Genomic DNA, 23927 nt, shown 5'->3' with positions numbered 1-23927 from the left:
TTCTGTCTGTCCAGCATCTCCTGAGGGAGCTGTTGTGCTCTTCCAGGGAAGGCTTCTGTCACCCCGAGTGCAAGCGGACCACAAGCACTATGCAGGCAAGGCCTTCACCCACGGCTGTCACTGGTTCTTCCCAGTGTGCCCTGTGTGGATGAAAACCAGCCAACCCTAGAGGTGGAAGCTGACTCCTGAACCACGTGGAAACTGCGGACACGTGTTCCAGAAAGGGGCGGAGCTTGTGGGCGTGGCGCAAGGAGAACTAGGCAGCGCTAGGAGGACGGAAATTGGTATTTCCTGCCTGGTCACGCCTCCTCGTTTATTGGTCTTTGTCTTCACCCAAACACAGCGGAGACTTGTCTGAACTTCCGCTCCCCAAGGCCAAGGGTAGACCCCGCCCCGTGGCGGTTTCGTAGCTGCGCGTGCGGCTGAGTTCCGGCATGGAGCGAGGAGGGCTGGGCTGCACGGTTTGCGTGCTGACAGGGGCCTCCCGGGGCTTCGGGCGCGCGCTGGCCCCGCTGCTGGCGCAGCTGCTGGCACCCGGTTCGGTGCTGCTCCTAAGCGCACGCAGTGACTCGGCGCTGCGGCAGCTGGAGGAGGAACTGGGCGCGCAGCAGCCCGGCCTGCGAGTGGTGCGGGCCGCAGCCGATCTGGGTACCGAGGCCGGCTTGCGGCAGGTGCTGTGCGCGGTGCGCGAGCTCCCCAAGCCCGAGGGGCTGCAGCGCCTGCTGCTCATCAACAACGCAGGTGAGCCTTCCTACCAGACCTGGGCTGCGAGCTCTCACCTCATCACCGTTTGGGTAGGTGGAGGGCGAGTCCCCAAAAGTGCAGAGTCCTAGCGTAGAGGAAGAACCAGTGTCCCTGGCAGGGTTAGCCCAACCAGGTTGTCTAAAGCGCCTTGAGCAGTGCCCCCTGGCGGCAGTGTGATTCAAGACCTCAAATCCCTCTGCTTTTCCAAAGAGCACTCACTCTTTGCTTGCCTTACGGTGTTCTACAGAACTGGGGCAGGGGAGAGCAAATGGATATGAGGAGGAACCATGGAAGGCTGAAGGAGAAAAGCACCCCAGTTGCTGTGTTATCTTCGATCCTGTTTTTTCAGGCAGTCTTGGAGACGTGTCCAAAGGCGTGTTGAACGTGAATGACCCAGCTGAGGTGAACAACTACTGGGCCCTGAACCTGACCTCCATGCTCTGCTTGACCTCGGGCACCCTGAATGCCTTCCCGGATAGCCCAGGCCTGAGCAAGACTGTGGTTAACATCTCATCTCTGTGTGCCCTGCAGCCCTTCAAGGGCTGGGGACTGTACTGCGCAGGGAAGGCTGCCCGAGACATGCTGTGCCAGGTCTTGGCTGCTGAGGAGCCCAGCGTGAGGGTGCTGAGCTATGCCCCAGGTGGGTGAGTGGTACTGACATTGCTGTTCCTAGACCTAGGCAGTATCTTTCTGGGGGCTGGGAAAAGTGGGGAATCTGGTCTAGAATCTCAGGAAAGAATCCAAAGACTGTATTTCTCCCTCCCAATCATAACTCCTCACTTTGCAAGAAAAATGGAGACCTCAAGAGGTTGGGGCAGTCAGAGGCAGGGGTATTCAACATTAAGAGTTGCCTGATTAGCAGGCGGGACAAAACACCCATACACATAAAAATGAATTAACATTTTAAAACAAAAGGCTACATTACCTTTATATATTTAGCTGTCCATCCATGTATTCCCAGCACCTAGCATAGCTGCACAGAGGCTGGCCACAATAAATGTTTAAAGACAAGCAAGCAGACATTGTTGAGTGGAGAGCATCCCAGGCTGAGCTGTGCTGGGATATATGACCGGGCTCCTGCTCTTACGAAAATTAAAGGGTATTTGGTCTTCTGGTACCTTGTCTGACCAGCCTTTTAATATGTGACCATCCTGGGGCCTTTCTTCTAAACTTGTGATTTCTGTGGTTAGTAGGTAGCAATGTCTGAGCAACTCAGTGGTGAGATCCAGTTATCTGTACCCCTGGAGATACAGAGGCAAATGGCCTGTCTTATGCCTGAGTGAGGCAGGACCAGTATCCAGACTCGCTTCTAACTTTTTTATCTATGCTGGGTCTTCTCATGTTACCCAGAACCTACACACATATTCATGATATTTCTTGTTCCAGCATCCAGCTCACCTGCTCTGAGCTCAGCCTAGGCTCATTCAGACAGCAGCGATCACATGTAAACCACAGCCAGGAAATGAGCCAGTTGTGGGTGAGCCCAGAGCTAAGTTAACTCTCTGGAGGCTGCCCAGGCATCATGGAGGAACTGAAGGTCCTCATCATGGGGTTTAGGAATCCCCCCAGAGCCTGAAGACAATCAGAGCCAGTCTGGTTTTCATTTTCATCTCCAGAAGAATGTTCTAACAGCTTTCAGTGATAGTAAAGCCTGCTTGGAAAGAAAGTAAGCCTCTCCCCAGAGGCGCTCCTCCAGCCCCTGAGTTCTAGGATTTTTCTGCCCTTAAGCAACATTAAAATTTGGGAAGCTATACAACTCCATCAGCAGGCAGGAGACATTTCCAAAAATGCAAGTAAAAGTGACAAATCTTGTTGGAAAGTGACAGGTCAGCCCGGCGGTGGTGGCACACACCTTTAATCCCAGCACTTGGGAGGCAGAACAGTGAGATCCCTGTGAGTTCCAGGCCTGCCTGGTCTATAGAGAAGGTTTCAGGACACCAAAGGCTACAGAGAAACCCTATCTCAAAAAACAAAACAAAACAAAAAAACAGAAAGCGAAAAGGCTTCCTCCATGTGTGTTAAATGTGGGTGTTTGCCCGAGTGTGTCTGTTCATCCCATTCATGCAGTGCCTCCAGAGGCCAGAAGAGGGAGTCACATCCCCTGGAACTGGAGTCACAAATGTTGCTACCAAACCTGGATTCCCTTCGAGAACAGCAAGTGTTCTTAGCAGGGAGCCATCTGTCTAATTCCCTACATCAGCTTTTTACTGGGGATCTGAACTCCTCATGCTTGTACAGCAAGCACTTCACCGACTGAGCATATGCTGGGGATATATCCAGGGGTTTTGAGGAGTGGTGTGAGCCCAGCAAAGTGCTGCAGAGGAGGTGTTGGAATAGGGACAAAAGCAAGGCTGTGGCATAGACACGCCTGGCAGGGTTTGTAGATGCCAAAGGTCTCATCTGGTCCCTGGGTGGCTGTGGGTGGAATGGGAAACCTGCAGGGTCTAAGCATCTCTTAATAAAAGTGGGAAAGTCAGGAGGAGGTGTACATGGACAAAAGATGATGAGTTTGATTTTAAGCCATAATTAATAAGACTTTAGCTTTGAACCCCAAACTTGGTAGTGATGTGAGTTACGCATGGTGGCTGTCACCTACAGTCCCAGCACTGGAGGGCCTGACTCAGCTCTACCCTCCACACACAGCAAGGACCTGCAGTTTCTGTCCCTCTCTTGTGCTTTTCATCCACTAGGTCCCTTGGACACAGACATGCAGCAGTTGGCTCGGGAAACCTCCATGGACCCAGAGTTACGGAACAGACTGCAGAGGCTGAAGTCAGAGGGGGAGCTGGTGGATTGTGGGACGTCAGCCCAGAAACTGCTGAATTTGCTGCAAAAGGACACCTTCCAGTCTGGAGCCCACGTGGACTTCTATGACAATTAAGCCCCATGTCCTGCCCCAATGCCCCCCACACCAATGCTGCCTAACACAAGCATAAGCCCTCAGACATAGCCAACAGGTTGTGGCTGGCATTACCAGGCTTCTGTAGGGGCCTGAGAGAGAGTTGATGGGTATTGGAGTTCTCTGTCCCCAGGAAGAAAATTTTAGATCTGGGGACCGCCAAAATGAAAACACTGGAGAGATGAGGTTGAGTGTCTTGTCTTTGGTCTGTCTGTGAGGTGAGGAGGGTGTGGCCTGATGCAGAAAGAGGGTGAGGGCATCACATGTGGGTGTTCCTTGGATCGGGTGTCTTTGTTCTGCTGCCTTTTCCTCTGGTACTCACTGGTCCTCCCCCGACTCTAGTCCAAATACATAATTGTAAGGCAGATGCAGTAGAGGATGGGTTGCCCTTCATGAATGCCTGCTGACCTCTTCTAGAGAGCCCGGGAGCGACACCCTGGATCACTGGACAGGGTGTCCCTAAGAACTTTACTGCTTTTATTTCCCAGAATGTTGACAGAGAGCTGCCTACCTTCTTTCACTGAGGCCCACACAATGGTATGCATAGGTCCAAAGTCATCAAGATGCCTATGCCATTGTCATGCTGCTGTCCATACTGGCCCACCTTTACTGCCATTTTCTTAAGGGTCCTAGAGTTTCTCCGTGAGCATCCATCCTCGGGGCTCAACACACAGCAGACAGCCCTCCCCAGTGTTTGCAATTCAAGTTCTACCCCTTGCCAACCTGGCAGTGCTCTAAATAGGTCCCAGCTCCTGTGCCAGGCCCCCTTGACACTGTCCCTGTGGCCCTTGGTCTGCTGTGGTACCAGCTCAGGACCAACATGCGTTTGTTTGGGGAAGATGAGTAAGGATCCAAGAAAGATGTGCTGCGAGGTCCAGTCCTTGTGCAGGCCACAGTCATGGATGGGAAGCTCCACAGTAGGACCTGGCCTGCAGCCAACCTCTATGCCCACCTTTAACAAGGAGCACCCAATTCCCAGGCATTCGTAAAAACAACTCCCCAACTTAGTCCTGCATCTGCTTGTGTTAAAAGAACCTGCTGAGCCTCCTCATTCCCAGCAGAGGGCGCACTGGGGCTGTGTATCGTGGAAAGGTGGGGCCTGCCCTTCCTGAAGGGTATGCCACAATTGTCAGGGTCCTGCAGGATTCCCCAAGGTGGAAGAGGTTAGGTAACTTCTATCACCTTTCCCAGTGGAGTCTTTACCTTCTCTGGAATGGGAATGGCTGGGTTCAGACTCCTGCTTTGCTTCTTTCTAGCTGGTAACCCACAGCAAGTTGCTCTGTGTCTCTATATATTACAGTGCCCTTAAATGACTCAATGCACCCATGCCAACGGGTCATCATGAGTACTGGGTAAACTAGTGTTTGTAAGTGTTTATCACTAAATAACCCACAGTTGATGAAGCCTTTGCTTTCATGTTTGACAAAGTCTTGTAGCGGAGTCTGGCCTCAAACTTAAAATAACCTCCTGGGGTTCCACCTGGATAGCATGTTTCAGCCAGAATGCATAAGGTTCCGGAGTCTAGAACTTTCCATGCTGGTCTTGGCAGGTCCTCATTCCCTCCCAGAGCTTCTGTTTCTTTAGGAGAAACAAATTCCTGTTTTCTTGCAAACCTCTCTTAGGAAGGCCAGGATGTGTAAGGGATTGGCATTGCCTTCTTCAAGAAAGCGGGTCAGCCTAGTGTGCCCTTCTGCTCTGGAGGCACATGAGTTCCTCCCAGGCCTCTTGCTTTTGGGGGGGGAGGGGGATGGAGGGATAGTGCAGTGAGGGAGCTGAGCAGTCCGCACCAACCCAAACCCTGTTGAGAAATACCACATACCTCCACAAGGTGGCACGACTCTCATGTCTCCTGAGTTCAGAGGCTTCAGCGTCTTCTAAGCTCTTTAGATTGGGGGAACGGGGGCAAATAATTGAGAGAGGTCAGAGAGTGAGAGAGTCTCTCTCTGGCAGGCCTCAAGGTCAAGATGGTGACTTGAAACCATCTCTGCCCACAGGGCATCAATTCCAGCCCTGGATTCAGTGTAATCAAACCCTTGGCACGGGGACTTTTCTGCCTTAACCATCTGTCTCCTAAAGTTCATAGTGTGGTCTTAGCCAACCCACACATGAGCACACGCAAGCACACACATAAATACATGCCTGCACATGCTCAGAGTCCAGCTGCAGGGGTGAGCAGGGCTGTGGATTAGCCAAAAGGCAAACAAGGTTTCCCTTTGTCTTTGTTGTCACTGAGCTGGGTAGGTTTTTTGTTGTTGTGTTTAATGGTCTGAGCTGGGAGCCAGCAGCTGCCTCCTGAGGAACTGGAGTGGGGGGGGGGTGGATTTTCAACTTAACCCCATGAAGCTGTGCTGTCTCTACCCATGAATGGAACCGGCTGGGGGCAGGCTGGGGGCATACCTCATTCCTGAGTCCCATGTCTCATCTCAAGGAGTGGGGCCTTGGGACACTGCCCTCTGGTCTCTACCCTCATACTTCCCTGGAGAACATACTCTTACATACTAATGTGTGTGCAGAAATTCTGACCCATGTGGCATGTATGCACACTCCTGTGTGAACACGTCACGAGCGCTCAGAAGTGCCCTTCATCCCGCTTGACAGAGGTGAGCAATGGGCCTTTCCAGTCACCAGAGAGGAGGCAGCACAGGCTGACACCTCTCCAGTATGGATTATATCTCAGTGACCTGGTGTGCAAGGGAGATGGTCATGGGACTAGAAGCCCAGGGACAGCACCCTGGAAAATTAGGTGGAGAATCTCCCCAAGCCTTTGTCTGGGCCAGCTGGAGGGGGGGTTAAATGAGGGAGATGCTGCGGAAATGAGAGGAAACTGTCCTGGCCCCATTCACCCGTCTCCTTCCTGTAGTTTGGAGGCAGGGACAGGGGCCGGGCATCGCCCACCCTGGAAGTCTTGAGTCACCTTCCTTCCCAAATATTCTCACCCCCGTCTCTTTTGCACCCTAGGAAACAGCACCTTCAGACCTAATATCCCTAGCTGAGTTAAAAGGCTGGACTTAATTTTTAGTGAAGAGGTGAGAAGAGAAATTCCTTTCTTGTTTTGGGGTGACCCATGTGATAGAATGTACCCACATATATATATAGGTATTTGTGTATATGATATATGTATACATGGAGGCCAGAGGTCAAAGTAAGGTATCTTTCTTTCACTTATTTTTTTGAGATAGGCTCTCTCACTGAACCTAAAGCTCACCAATTCCACTAGACTGGCTGGCCAGAGGGTTCCAGGGATCCTCCTGTCTCTACTCCTGCCCCCAGAACTGGAACTGTAGACTTATACCACTGCACCCAGCTTTTTCCAGACTGCTAGAAATCTGAACTCGGGCCATAATGTCTGAGTAGCAAGCGTTTTACCCACTGAGCCTGCAAGCTTGCCTGAGACCCAAAAGGGACCAGGGACAAAGTCAGGAAGAGGAAATACCTCTTTGTTCTCTGGCACATTCAGATGCAGAAACCAAACTTGACCCAGTAAGAATCAAAGAAGGGGCAGGTGATCAAAAACATGATGGAGAAAGAGCCAGTAACAGGAAGCCCAGAGAGGAAAGCAGTAAGATCCTGAGGTACAGTAAGACAGATTTTGATGATGGAAGAAGCCACACACTTGTAATCTCACATGTACATACACTTATCTGTACACACACAGACAAACACACACCAGGAGTGTGTTCGTACAGCTGCCCTGAGCCTTGCTGGAAATAATCCCTTTTCATTCAAGACACTGGGGCCTCAGCTGCACAGGCAGTGCCGAGCTGCTACCTTGCACATCTGTCATTTCCAAATGTGGAAGCTGTCAGAGGGGTGTGTGTGTGAGAGAGTGTGTGAAGAGGGGGTTGGGAATTGAGAGGCCTCAGCAGGCAGAGGGAGATCCCAAGAGTCCCTCAGGAAGCTCTCCAGAATTCCATGCCCTGGGGTACAGGTCCAGTCCCTTCCAGGCAGAGGCCCGGAGGCTTTCCAGAGTTAGGAACCAGCTCACCTAGTCTGCTGAGGTCCATCACAGCCAAGCGACTCTGGGAAGTCACCTGTTGTTCCCACTCAATGGTGTATGTGAGAAGGGGCATCAGATAGGATGGCAAGCCTCTATCCCCTGGCCTTCTTTCTGCACTTCTAATATTTACTATTGTTGTGTATGGTATGTGGGAAGTGGGGTATGTATATGGAGGTCAGAGGACAATGGCGTAGAGTCAGATCTCTCCTTCCACCTTTACAGGGAGTTCTGGGATAGAACTTAAGGTGCCAGGCTTACAGGACCAGTGCCTTTACCCACTGGGTCATCTCACTGCCCTCTCCACACCCTTTCTGGGCTTGTCTTCAGTCTGCTTCCTATGAGTCCCTTTCTGTGTCCATCTCTGACTTCAGGGATATGCCCAGGCCCATTTGAGACATGAGGACATTGTCCTCCTCTGACCTTGGCTGCTCCTCTTGTGGGACGTGGGGATGATCTTGGCCTTGAATCTGGACTACAGAAAATCTAGGAACCTCAGACTGTGATCCTGTAGGAAACAAAGGGCTGGCCCAGAATGCTCAGTAGTCCCCTATCAGAGTCCCTTGGGTATAGTCCTGTGCCTTTCCAGATGCCCTTCCTAGGCATTCACTCCCAAATGCCAGCTTCTCCTTCTGTCTTCACCCTCCCTTCTGCATTAAGCTCATCAGAAAATGCTCTGACAGCAGTGAAACTCCACAGCAAGGAAGCCATCCTCATCCCTGGATGGTGACACGGGGGCTGTAGAGCAAAGGTCCTATTCCTGAGCTGGGGAGATGGCTCAGCGGGTAAAATGTTTGCTGTGCAGGCATGAGGGTCTGGTTTCAGTCCCCAATACCCATGGAAAAGCCAAGCATGGCAGTGCATGAAACCACAAAGGAGGGAAGGCAAGAGCTCCCTTTCAGCTCACTGGCCAAGCAGCCTAGCAGAACTGGGAAGCTCTGAGTTCAGAGCTCTCTGATCCTATTTAAAAAAAAAAAAAAAAAAAGGCATGGAGCATAATAGAGGAAGAAGGTACCTGACATTACCCTCTGGCCTTTGTATGCTCTATCCCTTGGCAAAAATGAATGCAGGCTATGCGGAGAGCACCAGAGATGGCCTGGGGGTTAGGTTGGTTCTGCTGCAGACAGGTGTTTGTGCTCATTTCTGGAAAGGGATGGCTCCATTCTATGGGGGATGGAGAGCTTATCTGGGAGGCTAGGGTAAGGCATGGCAGGAAGAGTGCCCACAGAGAGAAAGTGTGTGTGTGTCCACGCACGCACGTGACACCTTTATTAGTCACATAGTGTGAGTGGTTAGCTCCTTTTGTGCATGAAGAAGTGTGATGTGAACTCAAGTGTAAGTATTGGGATGTAGAATGTTCCAGTTAACAGTATGTGCGTGCAGACATGGGTCCAAGCACCTATGAGGCTAGCTGGTGCATCTGAATATAGCAAGGTACTTGGGCGCACACCGCCATCTGTATCTTAATAACTTCCGGTTTGTGTGTTTAAGCTACGTTACATGCAATGGTGTGCACATATGTGGTAATGGGTGATTGTGCCTAACACATAGTGCTTTGCTGGGCTGCCCTCAGTTCACAAATGGGTATGCATGTGGCTAGGTCGTACCTTTTAATCAGGAGAGTCCAAAGCTGTGCATGTGTGCGCATGTCTGGTCTTTACGAGGGGCAGGCGTTCTTGGGGAGCTAAGCGCGGTCAGACCTATGACTGGGAACAACTGTGTGTTGACAAACTCTACTCACCGCTTCAGCCATGTCCACCAAGAAGAAAATGTGCAAATGTGTTCATTAAACACAAAACAGAATGGTGACAAAATGCCAGGCCCTGCAGTGGCCATTGGCAAGTCCAGGTTTTTCCCTTCTGTCTTCATGTCTCCATCTCCCCCTCTCCAGCATCTCAGCCCCTCGCTGGCGTCGTTCCCTCACACCTAAGCCCAATGGTGTTTTGCAGTCTTTCAGCTGTTACCTCAGTCCCTCCTCGCCTCATTCCCGATTCACTTCGTTGCTATAGGTATGTTTAAACCCCAGCGTGGTAGATTTTAATTAGTCTTCCTACAGATGGCCAATTAACATTCATTACTTTTGCCTTGAGCGATTAATTATGAGTTTGGATAGAAAAGGAGAGAAGAGGAGAGGAAGATGGGCAGGTGAATGAAAGGAGAAAAGAGAAGGGGGTTTGATTGGGAGTTTGGAATTTTTACACAGAGCAGGCTGGTGGGGGAGAGGGTGGGAAAGAGCTGCTTGAATCCCCTCACTCCCAGCGGCCTCCTCAGCCCACAGCTGCTCAGGGCCCCTAATCGGCTTGGCTGGCCCAGCCCTCCAGGAAAATAGAACTCATACCCTCATTTGGGGGTCCTTAAGCCTTTGGTGTGCCCTGACCCCAGCCCTTTCATATTCCCGGCCTCTTGTTTCTTGTGCCAGAGCTGGGTGGGAACTGTGTCAGGAATCATCCTGAATACTGCAGATAACCCAAAAATGACACTCCAGTAAGGTTCATGCCACCTTAGAATTGTACCTGCTCACTGTACAGATGAGGAAATTGAGGCCAGGTTGAAGGCGACTTCCCCCAAATTGGCCATCTCAGGAACAGAGTTCAACCCAACTCTCTCTCTCTCTACTGTAATCATTTTGGTTTTAACAACTTTGTGCACAGGGCTAGGGGGTGGGACTCTGACACAGAGCACTTGCTTAGCATGCACAGGCCTGGGGTTTAACACCTCTCACCACACACACATACATACAAAATAAATAAATAAATAAATAAATAAATAAATAAATAAATAAGTAAATAAGTAAATAAATAAATAAGTAAATAAATAAGTAAAATAAAATAAAATTAAGTTATACAGAAGGACTTTCTGCAACAGTCAGCATTGGCGATCTTGCTCCAGACGTGTGCGCTTCAGTGTGCACAGGCTTGGGAGTGCACCTGACTGCCCCGTCCTCCAGCAGCTCCAGCTTGTGGGAGCTGTGGGGTGACTGTTCCAGGTTCAGAGCTGCATCTGTGTTTCCTAATCCACAGCAGCAACTGTGGGTGATCCCTCGGTGTCTGGGCTGATCTCCATGGAAGGATTCCCAAGGATTTGTTTTCTCTAAATGTATCTCTTTTTTTTTGTTGTTGTTGTTTTTATCGTGAATATTTTACTTGAAGGCCCAAAGAAACCACTCGGAGGTTAAGCATTTGCCATGCAGCCTGAGTTCTATGCCTGGAATCCACATAAAGGTGGAAGGAGAGAACTGATGCTTCAAAGTTGTCCTTTGATATCCACACACACACCATGGCATGCTCAGCCCCCACACTCCACACACATACACACATACTCGTAATTTTTAAAAATTTGCTAAATAAAAACTACACGTCTTACTTAAGCAATACATAGTGCATGTCATGTGACTATGTATTACTTGAAGTTCCTTCAAAATATGTTTCTGTAAAAATAGAGGGGTGGTAAGATGGGTCAGTGTAAAGGCACTTGTCACCAAGCCTGATTACCTGATTTGATCCATGAAAACCCTTAAGGTAGAAGAAGAGAACTGACACCCAAAAGTTAGCATCTGGCCCACCTGTGCTTCACAGTATGTATATCCACACATATCCACGTGTGTACACACATGTACACACGCACACATAGATGAATACATAAATGCATTGTAAAACTAAAAATAAAAGAAAAAAGTCCATGTGAGTTTATGCTTGCTTTTTTTTCTTTTAAGATAGGGTTTCTTTGTGTAACAGCCCTGGCTGTCCAGGATCTCACTTTGTAGACCAGGCTGGCCTTGGACTCACAGAGATCCACCTGCCTCTGCCTCCAGAGTGCTGGGATTAAAGGTGTGCACCACCAGTGCCTAGAGATGATCTTTTTTTTTTAAGGTTACCAATATGTACATCAAAAATTTAACACCTGAATCAGCCTACCTGGATCTAGGCTTTGGTTCTTCCAGCTATGAAAGGTCCTCATCTATTCGGTTACATACGGAGACTCATCTCACAGGGTACAGGGCATTGGTAGAATAAGCCCTTAAAGTCCAAAAAGCATCTAGGAAGAGCTCAGAAAAAATATTAGCTAGTGTTGGTAACAACAAGTTATAAAATAATAGTATCTGGGTAGTACGATTTTAAAAGAACTTTTATTTAGCTCTTTTCGGATTTCTACAAAATTTCCCATAGTGAGCATGGTAATAGAAGATAATGTAATTGGGAAGAGGAGTAGAAGGGATATGAGAGAAGAGAGGGAGGGAGAGAGGGAGGGAGGAAAGGAGAGAGGGAGGGAGGAAAGGAGAGAGGGAGGGAGGGAGGGAGGGGGGAGGGAAAGAGGGAGGGGGAGGGAAAAAAGGGAAAGAGACGGGAGGGGGGAATGTATTAGTCCTCGGGAACATAGTTTTGCTGGACTTGTTTTGATGTTTGTTTTTGTTTGTTTGCTTGTTTTTGAGTCGGAGTCTCCCTTTGTAACCCAGGCTGGCATAGCACTTGATATGTAGATCAAGCTAGCCTTGGACTCACAGTCATCCTCCTATGTCAGCCTCCTGCTGGTATTTTAAGTGTGGGCTACCACACCAGGCTCTATGCCATGCTGTCACTGGAACCGGGCACTTTAAACATGCTAAGCAAGCATTCTATAAACTAAGTCACATCCCCAACCCCTATCAGTTCTCCTTTCTGAAACTGCCAATCAGATTGGCCCGGGTCTCTTTTGGAGGGCCTTTGTAGGTCCCTGGCCGGGCTGTGGGCTGGCTTCCATGGTTCATGCATCCTTGCTTAACTTGCTAAATTGTGGAGAGGCTGGGTGTTGGTGCTGGGTTCACGTGATTCAGAATATACCTGTCTGGGCTGGGTTTCCTCAGATGAGGGTCTGGTGGGAGATAAGAAATGACTGGCATCTTTGATATTGTGCTTCTACTGTGTGCCCCCCCAAATACCAGCTGTGCCCACTGTACCGGTCGCACTGTATTGCTATCATCCTGCTTGTTTTATTCCGGCCAATGAGCTTCAATGCTAAGTTCTGTGAGGGAGACAACAATGTTCTTTCTGCCATGCTTATGGCTTTGTCCCATGCCCAAGCACAATGGCTGGCACAGATTAGATGCTAGGGGAGTCTCTACTGACCACCAAGAACTTTAGCCTGTAATACACTACTCCGTATACTTACCATGGTCTCATGGGGATGCACAAGGCAAGCCCACATGACAGAGTCATTTGGGGGCTGCAGACGCCTCTGTGTAGAACTGGATAGCCTGGCTAAATTTGACTTAACACAGCTATGGAAAGCATCCTGGAGGAAAAACAAATGCAGCAGAAGGAAGAGAGGAAAGCTTCCATGGCAGCAGGAGAAAGCTTAGCTGGCCTGTGTTATGGTTCTTGTTTCAGCAGTCCCATTGTTAGGACAGAAGATAGGGTGGCAGGAGGGGGAGTTCCAGAAAACAAGAGGTGAGAGTAGCAAGACCGAGGCCAGGACTGCAAATGACAGCCTGGCAGGAAGGGCAGGGCAGAACCACATGGTGCATGATGGGACAGAATCTATTATCTGTGAAGAAAGAAGGGTCTCCAGGAGAGTTTCCAGCCAGTGGTTAGGATAAGGAGAGGCCACCCTGGCTGCCTGGCCTCCTGAGGTTCCTGCTCTTCCTGCCTGAGCAGGCATGGGCTGTGGGTAACGTGAGGTTGGTAACAAGGGCTGGAGCCTGGCTCTCACTGCAGAAGGGTAAGACAGAGACTGGATGGAGTGGGCTGCTGCTGGAGGTACGTTATCCTCATGCTTCTGTGGGGGCAGATGGCAAGAGAATAGCTTGTGGGCAGAGTTGGGGGAACTAGAATCTAGGTATAGGAGAAAGAATTCCCCTGGGCCCCTGTTCTGTTGAATTGAGACAAAAAGAAGAGGCTTGAACTCCCTCCTCCTCCTCCTCCTCCTCCTCCTCCTCCTCCTCCTCCCCCTCCTCCTCCTCCTCCTCCTCCTCCTCCTCTTCCTCCTCTCAGCCTCCCAACCACCCACATTTTCTGCTTTCTGAGACAGGGACTCATAACTCCAACTAGTTTCAAATTCACATGTCCCCAAGGATGGCTTTGAGCTCCTCGCCCTCCTGGTGCTGCCCTCAACCACTCTGCATCCCACAGTGCTGGGGCTGGGGTCCTCCTGAACCATGCCCACCTCCTGTTCTGTTCCATTCTTGCTGCAGTTCCAGGAGCCCTGCATGCCTACCACACACCTTTCTTGACTTACACTAATGGCAACCATGAGCTGTGGTCCGAAGACTCCTAAGTGTGCCAGCTAGGGGAGCACTGGCTTATGGATGCGAGAGCAGCAGGCCCTGCTTGAGCAAGGTGAGCATGGTAGGAAGAATGAGGGCTACCATAGGTTCCTAGAACTGGCCCTCCGGTGCTTCAGGCACTGCCCTGACTCCCTGGCTGTTGTGACACTCATTCTCAGATCCTCTTGCCCATTGTGGATGCCATTTCTAGTGTCACTTAATCGCAAGACCTATGAGAGAAACGTTATTTGAGCCTTGCCCAAAATCATGAGCACCACAGGGACCTCTCCAACAGTCAGCTGTAGTCAGGAGAAGACCATAGAGTCCACCAAAGACAGGGTGTGTGGGGGCATGGGCGTAGCTCACAAAGATGAGAGTTTTCACTTACGTTTTCTTCCTCTAATACACTATCTCAGAGGTCCTGGAGAGCCTTTCATTTTGCCATTTCTGTTTGCTTCTTCTGTGAGTGTTCATGTGCATGTGGAAGTCAGAGGCTGACTTGGGTGGCACCCCTCAGGCTCTCTCTGTTTACCTTATTTTTTGAGACAGGGTCTCTATTGAGCCTGGACATTGACTGCTAGGCTAGACTACCTGACAAGCAAGTCCCAGAGCCCCTCTTGTCCCCTTCCCAGCACTACAATTACAAGCATTCATCACTGTACCCCACTTTTTATATGGCTACTGGGAATCCAAACTTAAGCCATTGCTTGCACAGCCAGCAGAGCCATCTCCCCAGCCTGTCTGTTTTGTGGTTTGTTTGTTTGGTTGGTTGGTTGGTTTGGTTTGGTTTGGTTTTTGAGACCAAATCTTATTGTGCAGCCCAGGCTGGCCTTGAACTTGCTACATAATCAAGGCTGCCTTCTACCCCATGATCCGCCTGCCTCAGCATCTTGAATGAGGCATTAAGAACACCATCACCAGCTGTTAGTGTTTTTGGAATGAAGTAAAGCAGTAGGTTAGTAATTGTGGCCAGTATTTACTAGAAATAGACATTTATTCTAAATTGTTTTTCTGAGGAAAGTGTACTACCTGAATTAACATGAACATTTTCTTCCTTGAAAAAAAAAAATCCCACTTTGAGCCCCTGGGGGATTGCTTATTGGCATGATTTCTCAGTTCTGTCCCAACTGGTTTTGAAATATTTATCGCTTCTCTCAGATGACAAGTCATGAAATTTTGTTTCAACCTTTGACGGCAGAGAGAAAATGTCTATAGTTTCAATTAGAAGCTTTTTAGAAAGAAAGATGGCTTCGGGCTTAGCCCATTGCTTTGGACTTTTATAAACAATAGGTAAAGATAGACACCAGAGTCAGCCAAGCCCTCTCTGCCCCAGCCACTTGTGCACATCAGGAATAGCCTGATTCAACTTCCCTGGGTTTGAAAATCTGCAAAAGGCTTTTAGTCACAAACTACTCCAACACGTTCCCAGCAACCCCTGAGCTTTATGAGTGTTGTGCCTTCACTCCTCTCACAAATGTTTTGAAAAATTGCCAGCTTTTCAGAGATGTATCAATAGTGTCATGCAAAGAATTGACAGTACTGTGATTGCTTTGGAGTTCTTTCTTATCCTGACAAAGTCAACACCATTAAATCCCCCACTATGTGCATGACAATGTGCGTACGAAGCTCTTGGCTTAACATCTAAAGATGCAGAAACACCATTACACCTTCCAACGATGAACATAGCTGCAGTGTAGATTGAGCCTTGCATTTTGTAAAAATCATTTCCATCAAGTAGAATCAAGTAGAAGGGCTCCCTGGTGATCCTAACCACACTGGAGGCACCCAGGAGTACTGGCATAATTAAAGAGTGGTGCTGTTCCCCTGGGGTTCCGGTACTTGTGGGGAGGGTCAAAAGTTCAAGACTGTCTTGAGCTGGATAGCAGAGTCGAGAGCTAAGCCTTAGTACACCATCAGCTGTCTCACTGGAGCTCGTGAGTGACCTCTGGAAACAATGGTGGTAGTAATTATCTGAAGAAGTCTATGAGCTGTAGAGATGGCTCAACAGATAAAATACCAGCAGAGCAGGTGTGAGGACATTAGCTCCGGTCTCCATCTGTAGCCATAGCGCTCCTATGTGAGATGGAAAGCAGAAGGAGGGGAACCCCTAAAGGCTTGTGGGCCAGCACAGGGAACAGAAGGCAAGAGATTCTGTATCAAACAAGGTGGATGGCAAGGGTAATCTCAGCTGTGTTCCTCCGACCACCATGTGTGCCATGCACACACATGCTGGCACATACCCTCTCTGTGTCTGTCTCTCTGTATGCCTGTTGTGTGTGTGTCTGTGTGTGTCTATGTGTCTGTCTCTGTGTGTGTCTGTGTCTCTGTGTATCACTGTGTCTCTCTATCTTTGTATCTTCTGCTTCTCTGTCACTCTGTCTCTCTTTCTCTATGCCCTGTCTCTGATTTATATATATCTCTCTCTCTACACACACACACACACACACACACACACACACGTGTGTGTGTGTGTGTGTGTGTGCACGATTATTTTTAATTTTCTAAATGTCTGCTGTGTACCAGACACTGGTCTAACTGTGTCCTCTGCATTTACTCACTGACCCTTGATAACTAAATACCAGGTAGATTCAGTGATCCAGACCCAATTTTCAGTTAAGAAAACCACCACAGTAAGTTAAGCAATCTGCCGAAGTTTTACCACTTTTGTACTATTTCCAGAAACCAACTTATGTGCATTATAATTTTTCAAAACACTTGCCTTCGTTTGCCCTAGTTGGTTTCCTGTTGCTGGGATAGAATACCAAGCAAAACCAGCTTGGGGAGGCAGGAACTGAAGCAGAGGCCATAAAATGCTGCTTACTGGCTTGCTGGCTTTTTTTTTTTTTTTTTTTTTTTTTTAACAACACAGGACCATCTGCCCAAGGATGGATCCCTCCCACAGAAAATGACCCCTAGTCTTGCCCACAGGCCAATCAGATGGAGATAATTCCTCCAGAGATTCCCTCTACCAAGGTGACTCTAGATTGCACAGCTTTGACAAAAACTAACCAGTACAATTGATCCTTTATTAACTTGACACACAAATGTGTCATTGTTGAACCATAACCTTTCCTTTCTTGTTTATCCTCAAGATCTTAGATTAATATCACACTGTAAAACACAATTCAACTTTTAAAACTCCTACAATCTTTTCAACACTTTAGAATTTTAGTGTCAGGCCAGGTATGGTGGTGTTCAGAATGTAAATGATAGAGGATCTCTATGAGTTCCAGGCCAGCCGGGGCTACATAGTGAGACCATCTCAAAAACAAACAAACAAACAAAAAAATGATGTCTTTTTAAAATGTCCATAGCCTCTTACTTGAAGGTGCCTATAAGTTAAATATGTCTTATTCCAAGAGGAAATAACTGGGGCACAATTACAATCAGATCAAAGCAAAACTAAAATCCAGTAATGTAAACAAATCGGTGTCCAATATCTTGGACCCACTCATGATCTTCTGAGCTCCAAAGGGCTTGCACAGTTCCGCTTCCCCGGCTCTGCCACCTGCATTCCCCACAGCCTGTCTCCTGTCTCCATGCCACACTTGCTGCTGTCCATGGTGGACCTCCCATGGTTGTGGCATCTCCAGTGTCCTGGGATCTCCACTGCGATTGACCAATGATCTCCTGACCTCATTTTAAGGACTCCAAATCTAGCACAAGGTGATAAGCCTCAGACTCTGTGACCCTTTCAATCCTGGGGGAGGGGGTCCATTGAAACTGAGGCTCCACCCTCACCAATGTCCCCTCCTAGACCTCTCACAATGCCAAGCCTCAGCTACTGTCGAGAAAACGCCCCTTTCATGCCTTCAAAACCAACATCACATGGGAGACTCTTACACAATTCCAAGTTCAGATGCCAGCTTATGATAAAGCCTTGGCCCCCTCCGGCCCACCACTTCTATGTGATGACCATGGGGAAACACTTCTGTCTTAGTTAGGGTTTCTGTTGCTGTGATAAAATACCATGACCAAACAGCAACTTGGGGAGAAAAGGGTTCATTTGGTTTACACTTCCATATCACTGTTCATCATCGAAGGATGTCAGGACAGGAACTCAAACAGGACAGGTGCCTGGAGACAGGAGCTGATGCAGAGGAACATTGCTTATTAGCTTGTTCTCCATGGCTTGCTCAGCCTGCTTCCTTATGGAACCCAGAACCACTAGTCCATAGATGATCCCATTTGCAGCTGGGCCCTCCCCTGTCAATCACTAATTAAGAAAACAATCTACAGCCTTGCCTACAGTCCAGTCTTATGGAGGTATTTTTCAGTTGGGGTTCCCTCCTCTCAGATGACTCTAGTCTATGTCAAATTGGCATAAAATTGGCTAGCACAGCTTCCTAGGTTATTTCACCTCAAAGATGTCAGTTTCTTGTTAACCACCGCTGGCTTTTCAGCACCCACTGACCAGCTCCGAAAGTCCCAGCAAAGCAAAGATTTCATTTCCACAGAATCTTAATCCAAACCATCCATGAACAGTCCCGATAGAGTCCTTGCTTCCCTCTGAAATGTCACAAGCAGGACTCCATCAGCTGCACCACTGCCAATAGTTCCTATATTCCCAGCACTCCTAATAAACTCATCAAGGCTAAGCACTCAATGGCCTTTTTTAACACAAAGCTTCAAAATCTTCCTACTGTTCTTCTCCACAATGACATGGTCAAATCCGTTACAGGAACACCCCATACTCTGTAGCGATTTCTGTACTGCTTCTTTCTTGCTATGATAAAACTGACCAAAACCAACTTGGAGAGGAAAGTGGATGCTAGCTTATACTCTCCCATCACCATCCATCATAAGGGAAGTCAGGCCAGGAACTCAAGTGGGACTGAGGCAAAGGCCATGGGCGTTAGAGGTGCTGCTTCACTACCCTGCCTCATGGCTCACTCAACCACCTTCCAGAAGGTGGCACCACCCTCAGGGAGCTAGGGCCCCCACGTCAGTCTTTCTTAAGGAGAAAGCCCCAGGGACATGCCTGTAGGCCAATATGATGGAGGCAATCCCTCCATTAAGGTTTCCTCTTCCCAAATGACTGAAGTTTGTGTCAGGGTGACAAAAGCCAATTGTCATAATCATAGATTGGGTTCCTACACTCATGACAGAAATGGTTTTCCAAGCAATAGAATATTTTCTTTCTTCTTTCGTTTTCTTTATTAGTTTTTCAAGACAAGCTTTCTTTATGTAGCCCTGGCTGTCCTGGACTAGGCTGTAGACCAGGCTGGTCTCAAACTCTGAGACCCATCTAAAGGAGTGCACCACTGCCACCTGGCTGGAATGGAATATTTTCAACTCAGATGCTACTTTCTTTCTTAGACATCACTCAGTTAGAGTGGACATGGTGAGACAGACCTGTAATCCCAGCGCTCTGGAGGCTGAGGCAGGAAGATTGTTTTGAGTTCAAGGCCAGCCTGGGCTATATATAGTGACACCTTGTCTCAAAAAAAAGAAAAAAAAAATCAATAGCTTCCAAAAGACCATGTCATGAGAACTAGGTTGTCACAAAGTATGCATCATATGCATTTCCTGGTGTTATGAAATTTTCCAGGATTTTTTTCAAGTTTGTGATTGCTCTTTCTTCCCAGAACAGCAGAACTGGAATGACTGATAGAACAGCACACCCTATATAATACTTCATTCCATGAACAATCCAACTACTAAAGTTTATGTGTGTAATGTTTTCTGAGACCGACTCTCATAGTTCAGGCTGCCCTAGAACTCACTACATAGTCAAGGACGGTCTTGAACTCCTGATCTTCCTGACTGCTTTTCTCAAAGTCTGAGAGGACAGGTATGCTCTGCCATAATCAATGATTACTAAAAATTTGGGATTTTTTTTCAGGGCCTGGAAGATAGCTCAGCTGGCAAAGTGCTTGTTGAACAAGCAAGAGGACCTGTGTTGGATCCCAAGAACACATATTAAAAACAGGCATGGTGGACTGTGCTTGTGATCCTAGGGAGGAAAAGACAGGTGGATCTCCGGGGCTCATAACAAGCCTAGCCTAAGATTGAGACCCTGTCTTGATCTGCTGCGGAGACTCACAGTTAAACATTGGGCGAAGCGTACAGAGTCTGGTGGAAAAATAGAAAGATAGAAGGACCTGAAGCTCCACAAGAAGACCATCAGAGCCAACTAACCAGGGCCCAGAGTGGCTTGCTGAGACTGAAGCACAAACCAAAATGACCATGAGTAGACTGTACCGAGGCTCCTTACACAGATGTAGCAGATAGGCAGCTCAGGCTTCATGTGGGTTCCCTAGTAAAGGGAGCCGGGGCTCACTCTGATGGACTCTGTTGCCTGCTTTTTCATCACTTTCCCCCTGACAGAGCTGCCTAACCCAGGCCTCAGGGCGAGCTTGGTCCTGATGCAATTTGATGAACTGGGTTGGGTGGGTGAGTGGGTGGGGCTGCCCTTTTCTGAGGAATAGGGGAAGAGGGATGAGGGAAGAGTGAGGGAGGCTAGGACTGGGAAGAAAGGAGGGAGGGGGCTAAGACAGAGATGTAAAGTGAATTAATTAATTAATTAATTATGAAAAGAGAGAGACACTGTTTCAAAAAAACAAGGTGAATGGCAACACGTGACCCCCACAGGCACGCACACACAGAGACAACAAACGAACAGAAAATTCCTGCAGCTGCCTTTCTCTTTTTGTATTTTAGAGGCTGTTAGGGCTGCTGATAGCTATGACTTCCCCTCAGGTTCAGATCATGTGTGGAGCCCTAGTTAGAAATGAGCTGCAACTATACCCACCTTCTTGTGTGCCGACTCTCATCCTTTTGGAGAAAGCCCTCCTTCCCCTCTCTACTCCTCACACTGGAATTTGATGATAGACTCTTGGAATTTTTTGTGAGAAATAGAAAGCTCAAACTTTTGTTTTGACACCAATTTTTAGATTTCTGCGACTTCAGTGTTTATTTAGAGTCACTCAGCGATTGTGTTCCGTCTTGGGGAAGAGAATTGCAGTGACAGATTCTCTAACACTTCTTGTTAAGATGCTTTCCATGTTTTCTCACCAGATTAGTGTCCCAGAGCAGGGCTCCTTCAGCCTCATGACAAACTCCTGCACTCTTCTAGAAACCTTGTTTGCAAGGTTTTCTGTTTATTATAGTTTTCTTTAAAAGGTTTCTTTTTTTTTTTTAAGTATGTGTCTATGTGTGTTATCTATATGAGCATGTCAGCACAGTGCCCATGGAGGCCAGAAGCAGGAGTCAGATGCCCTGGAGATAGAATTAGAAGCAGCTGAGTGCTGGGAACATACAGAACTCAGGTCCTCTGCAAGAGCAGCAAGTACTCTGAACAGAGGAGCTGTCTCTCCAGTTTCCTTCATTGTAGTTTTCATTAGGAAGAGGCTTTATTGTTATTTAATTGTCTATCATCCTACTTTTTCCTCCTTTACTAATTTGGAAGTAGTATTCCACCTGTGTTCCTTTGATGGTATCTCGGAACATTTGATCAACTATGTTTAGCTCCAACTTTTAAATTTTTTGTTATATTTAGTTCTTCGTGTGTGTGTGCAGGAGAACACCTGCAAAGGTGCACACATCAAAGTCAGAGGCCAACTTTGTAGGTTGGTTTTCTCCTTCCATATGTGGGTCCCAGGGTTAGAACTTAGGTCATTTGGCTTGGCAACAGGTGCCTTTACTTACTGGGCCATCTTACTGCTCCCTAACTTCCTCAAATGTATGCTTTATCACCATTTTGACCTCCCTTCACAAGAAGGTGTGATATGATGTGCTTTAACTTTGGGCACCACCCCCACCACAACTGTGTGCCACTCTACTCTGTAAATTTTATGAGAACATCATGGTCCTCTGCTGTCAATACTCACCATTCACCTTTTACCTCTGAGGTCCTTTTTCTTCTGCAGCTATTTTCCTTCTGCCTCAAATTTCTTCAGTGAGATTCGGCTGGCGGAGATTTTCATTTTTGATTTGTCTGAGATGTCTCTCTTTCATTCTTATTCTTGAAAGACGGTGTTTGCTAAAAATACAGTTCTAGCTCGTAAGTAATTTTCTCTCAGTGATTTGATGCTGTACCCTGCTCTCTCCTGGCATACATAGTTGAGAGTTTGTCTTCACTTTCTAAGAACCTGCCATTTCTCTCTGCTTCTTTGAAAACCTCTTTTTCTTTGCTATTCATTGTTTGTGTATAGATCATTTGTTGTTGTTGTTGTTGTTGTTTAGAAACTGACCTTGAACTTATAGTCCTCCAGCCTCCACCTTCCTGGTGCTGGGATTACTGGTGTGCATCACCAAGCCTGGTTTCTGCAGTTCTGGGGATTGAGCCCAGGTCTTCCTAAATGCTAGACAAGCCCTCTACTGAGGTCTAAGAGTTAGGAATTGGTTCTTTCCAACTTTGAGAGAACCTCTGAGAATTGGTTCTCTCCTTCCACCACGGATTCAAGGGATTGGCCTTTCACAGTGCCCTCTCTCATTAAGACCTCTTGCCGGTCCTTTAAGTTTCTGCTTGATATCATTTGGGGAGCTTTTTATTTTAAGTATATAAAATAGGATAGCCAGTATTCTGTTTCTTGTTTTTTTTTTTCTCCCTTACTCTAGCTGCTGAAATCCAAGGCTCCTTGAAACCTGGACACACACGCTACCACTGAGCTAAGGCACCAGCCGTCTAAATTCTAATTTGTGTAGGCTTTTGCAAATCTGAGTCTATAGTTTATAGGTTTTGCTAACTCTCATGATGAATTTTTTTTTCCTCTATTTTGTGCACGGCTCCTCATGTTTAACCTTTCTTAGAATGTGATCTGAGAGAATTATTTGACTTTCAAATGTCTTCTTCTGTTATATGTTTGGCTAGGGGTAATACAATTTCAGCTTCCAAATCTTTTAGGCTCTTCTAAAATTTTTGGTCCCAAATTCAGACAGGTTATAAACTCTTACATTGCCAGAGACAGGGAGGCACATGTGCTCAGCACCCATCTTTATGGGCTTGATTTCTTCTGATCCTTGGGTGTTGCTTTTCAGAGATCTGGATCTGACTTACTGCCATGGCTGCTCCCAAGCTTTGTCTCTCGTCCCACTCACTCTTGTTCTTTTAAGGTCCAAGCTCTGGTCCACCTGACTTCTGTCCCAGCCAAACTCCAGCTTTGGAGCCTACTTGTTTCAGTTCGAGCTTCCTACAATCTTTGGCCACTGAAGATTGTTTCACATTTTTTGCTACTTCAGCCATCCTTGAAAAAAGATGTAATTTTAAGACTGGAAGATACTTGATGTTGAATAGTAAAAAGGTGAGATTTGTTGTACCTTTGTCTCTACAAAGGATGAGTGAAAGTTCCCATGAGGAAAAGACCAATATGGAGTGGGGTTGGAGAGGTGACTCAGTAGTAAGAGCACACACTGCTCTTTCAGAGGACAGGAGTTCAATTCCCAGAAGCCACATCAGGCTGCTCAGAACTGCCTGTAATTCCAGGTTCGGGTTAACAAAGCCCTCTCCTAGACTCCTTACCACCTACATGTACACACATAGGCATACAGACAACCACACACACACATACACACACAAACATGTGTGCGTGTGTGTGTGTGTGTGTGTGTGTGTGTGTGTGTGTGTGAAATCTTAAAAACAAAAAGAAAGAAGTGAAAGGGACACTTTGGTGGTGGGCCATACTTTTAATCCCAGCACTCAACTGGAGAGGGTCAGGGCCAGAGGCTTGTGGATCTCTGAGTTCAAGGCCAGTCTGAACTACAGAATGAGTCCCAAGACAACCAGGATTACACAGAAAACCCTATCTCAAAAAACAAACAAAGAATTCCTCCTAGAAATTCATGGTAAAATATAATGGATGAAACACAGAAAGGGAGTGCCAGTAAGCAGTGTTCCTCCAGTCCTTTCACTTCCTGTCTCCAGGTTTCTGGCTTGCTCAGTTAACTTTCTTAGACAACCCAAGAACACCTGTCCAGGGATGGCACCACCTGCAGTGGACTAGCCCCTCCCATTGCTAATTATCAATCAAGAAAAATGGCCCCACAGACTTACCTATAAGCCAGCATGATATAGGCAATTTCTCAATGAGATTTCCTCTTCCTAGATGGTT

At 47.6% G+C, this 23927-nt stretch overlaps 1 protein-coding gene across 1 annotated transcript; it reads left to right on the top strand.

Annotated features, from left to right (window-relative positions):
* Positions 1-255: 255 nt before the first annotated feature.
* Positions 256-3828, top strand: Spr (sepiapterin reductase). The gene is made up of 3 exons (XM_055617651.1): positions 256-741; positions 1094-1384; positions 3435-3828. The coding sequence occupies exons 1-3, from the start codon at positions 435-437 to the stop codon at positions 3623-3625; spliced, it is 789 nt and encodes a 262-aa protein (XP_055473626.1). The 5' UTR covers positions 256-434; the 3' UTR covers positions 3626-3828.
* The last annotated feature ends 20099 nt before the right edge of the window (positions 3829-23927 follow it).

Source organism: Psammomys obesus, unplaced genomic scaffold, assembly GCF_907164565.1.
Source record: "Psammomys obesus unplaced genomic scaffold, mPsaObe1.curated_primary_1811, whole genome shotgun sequence".
Classification (NCBI taxonomy): Eukaryota; Metazoa; Chordata; class Mammalia; order Rodentia; family Muridae; genus Psammomys; species Psammomys obesus.
The sequence above is the reverse complement of the archived record's forward strand: the minus strand, read 5'-3'. Positions and strand labels throughout refer to the sequence as shown.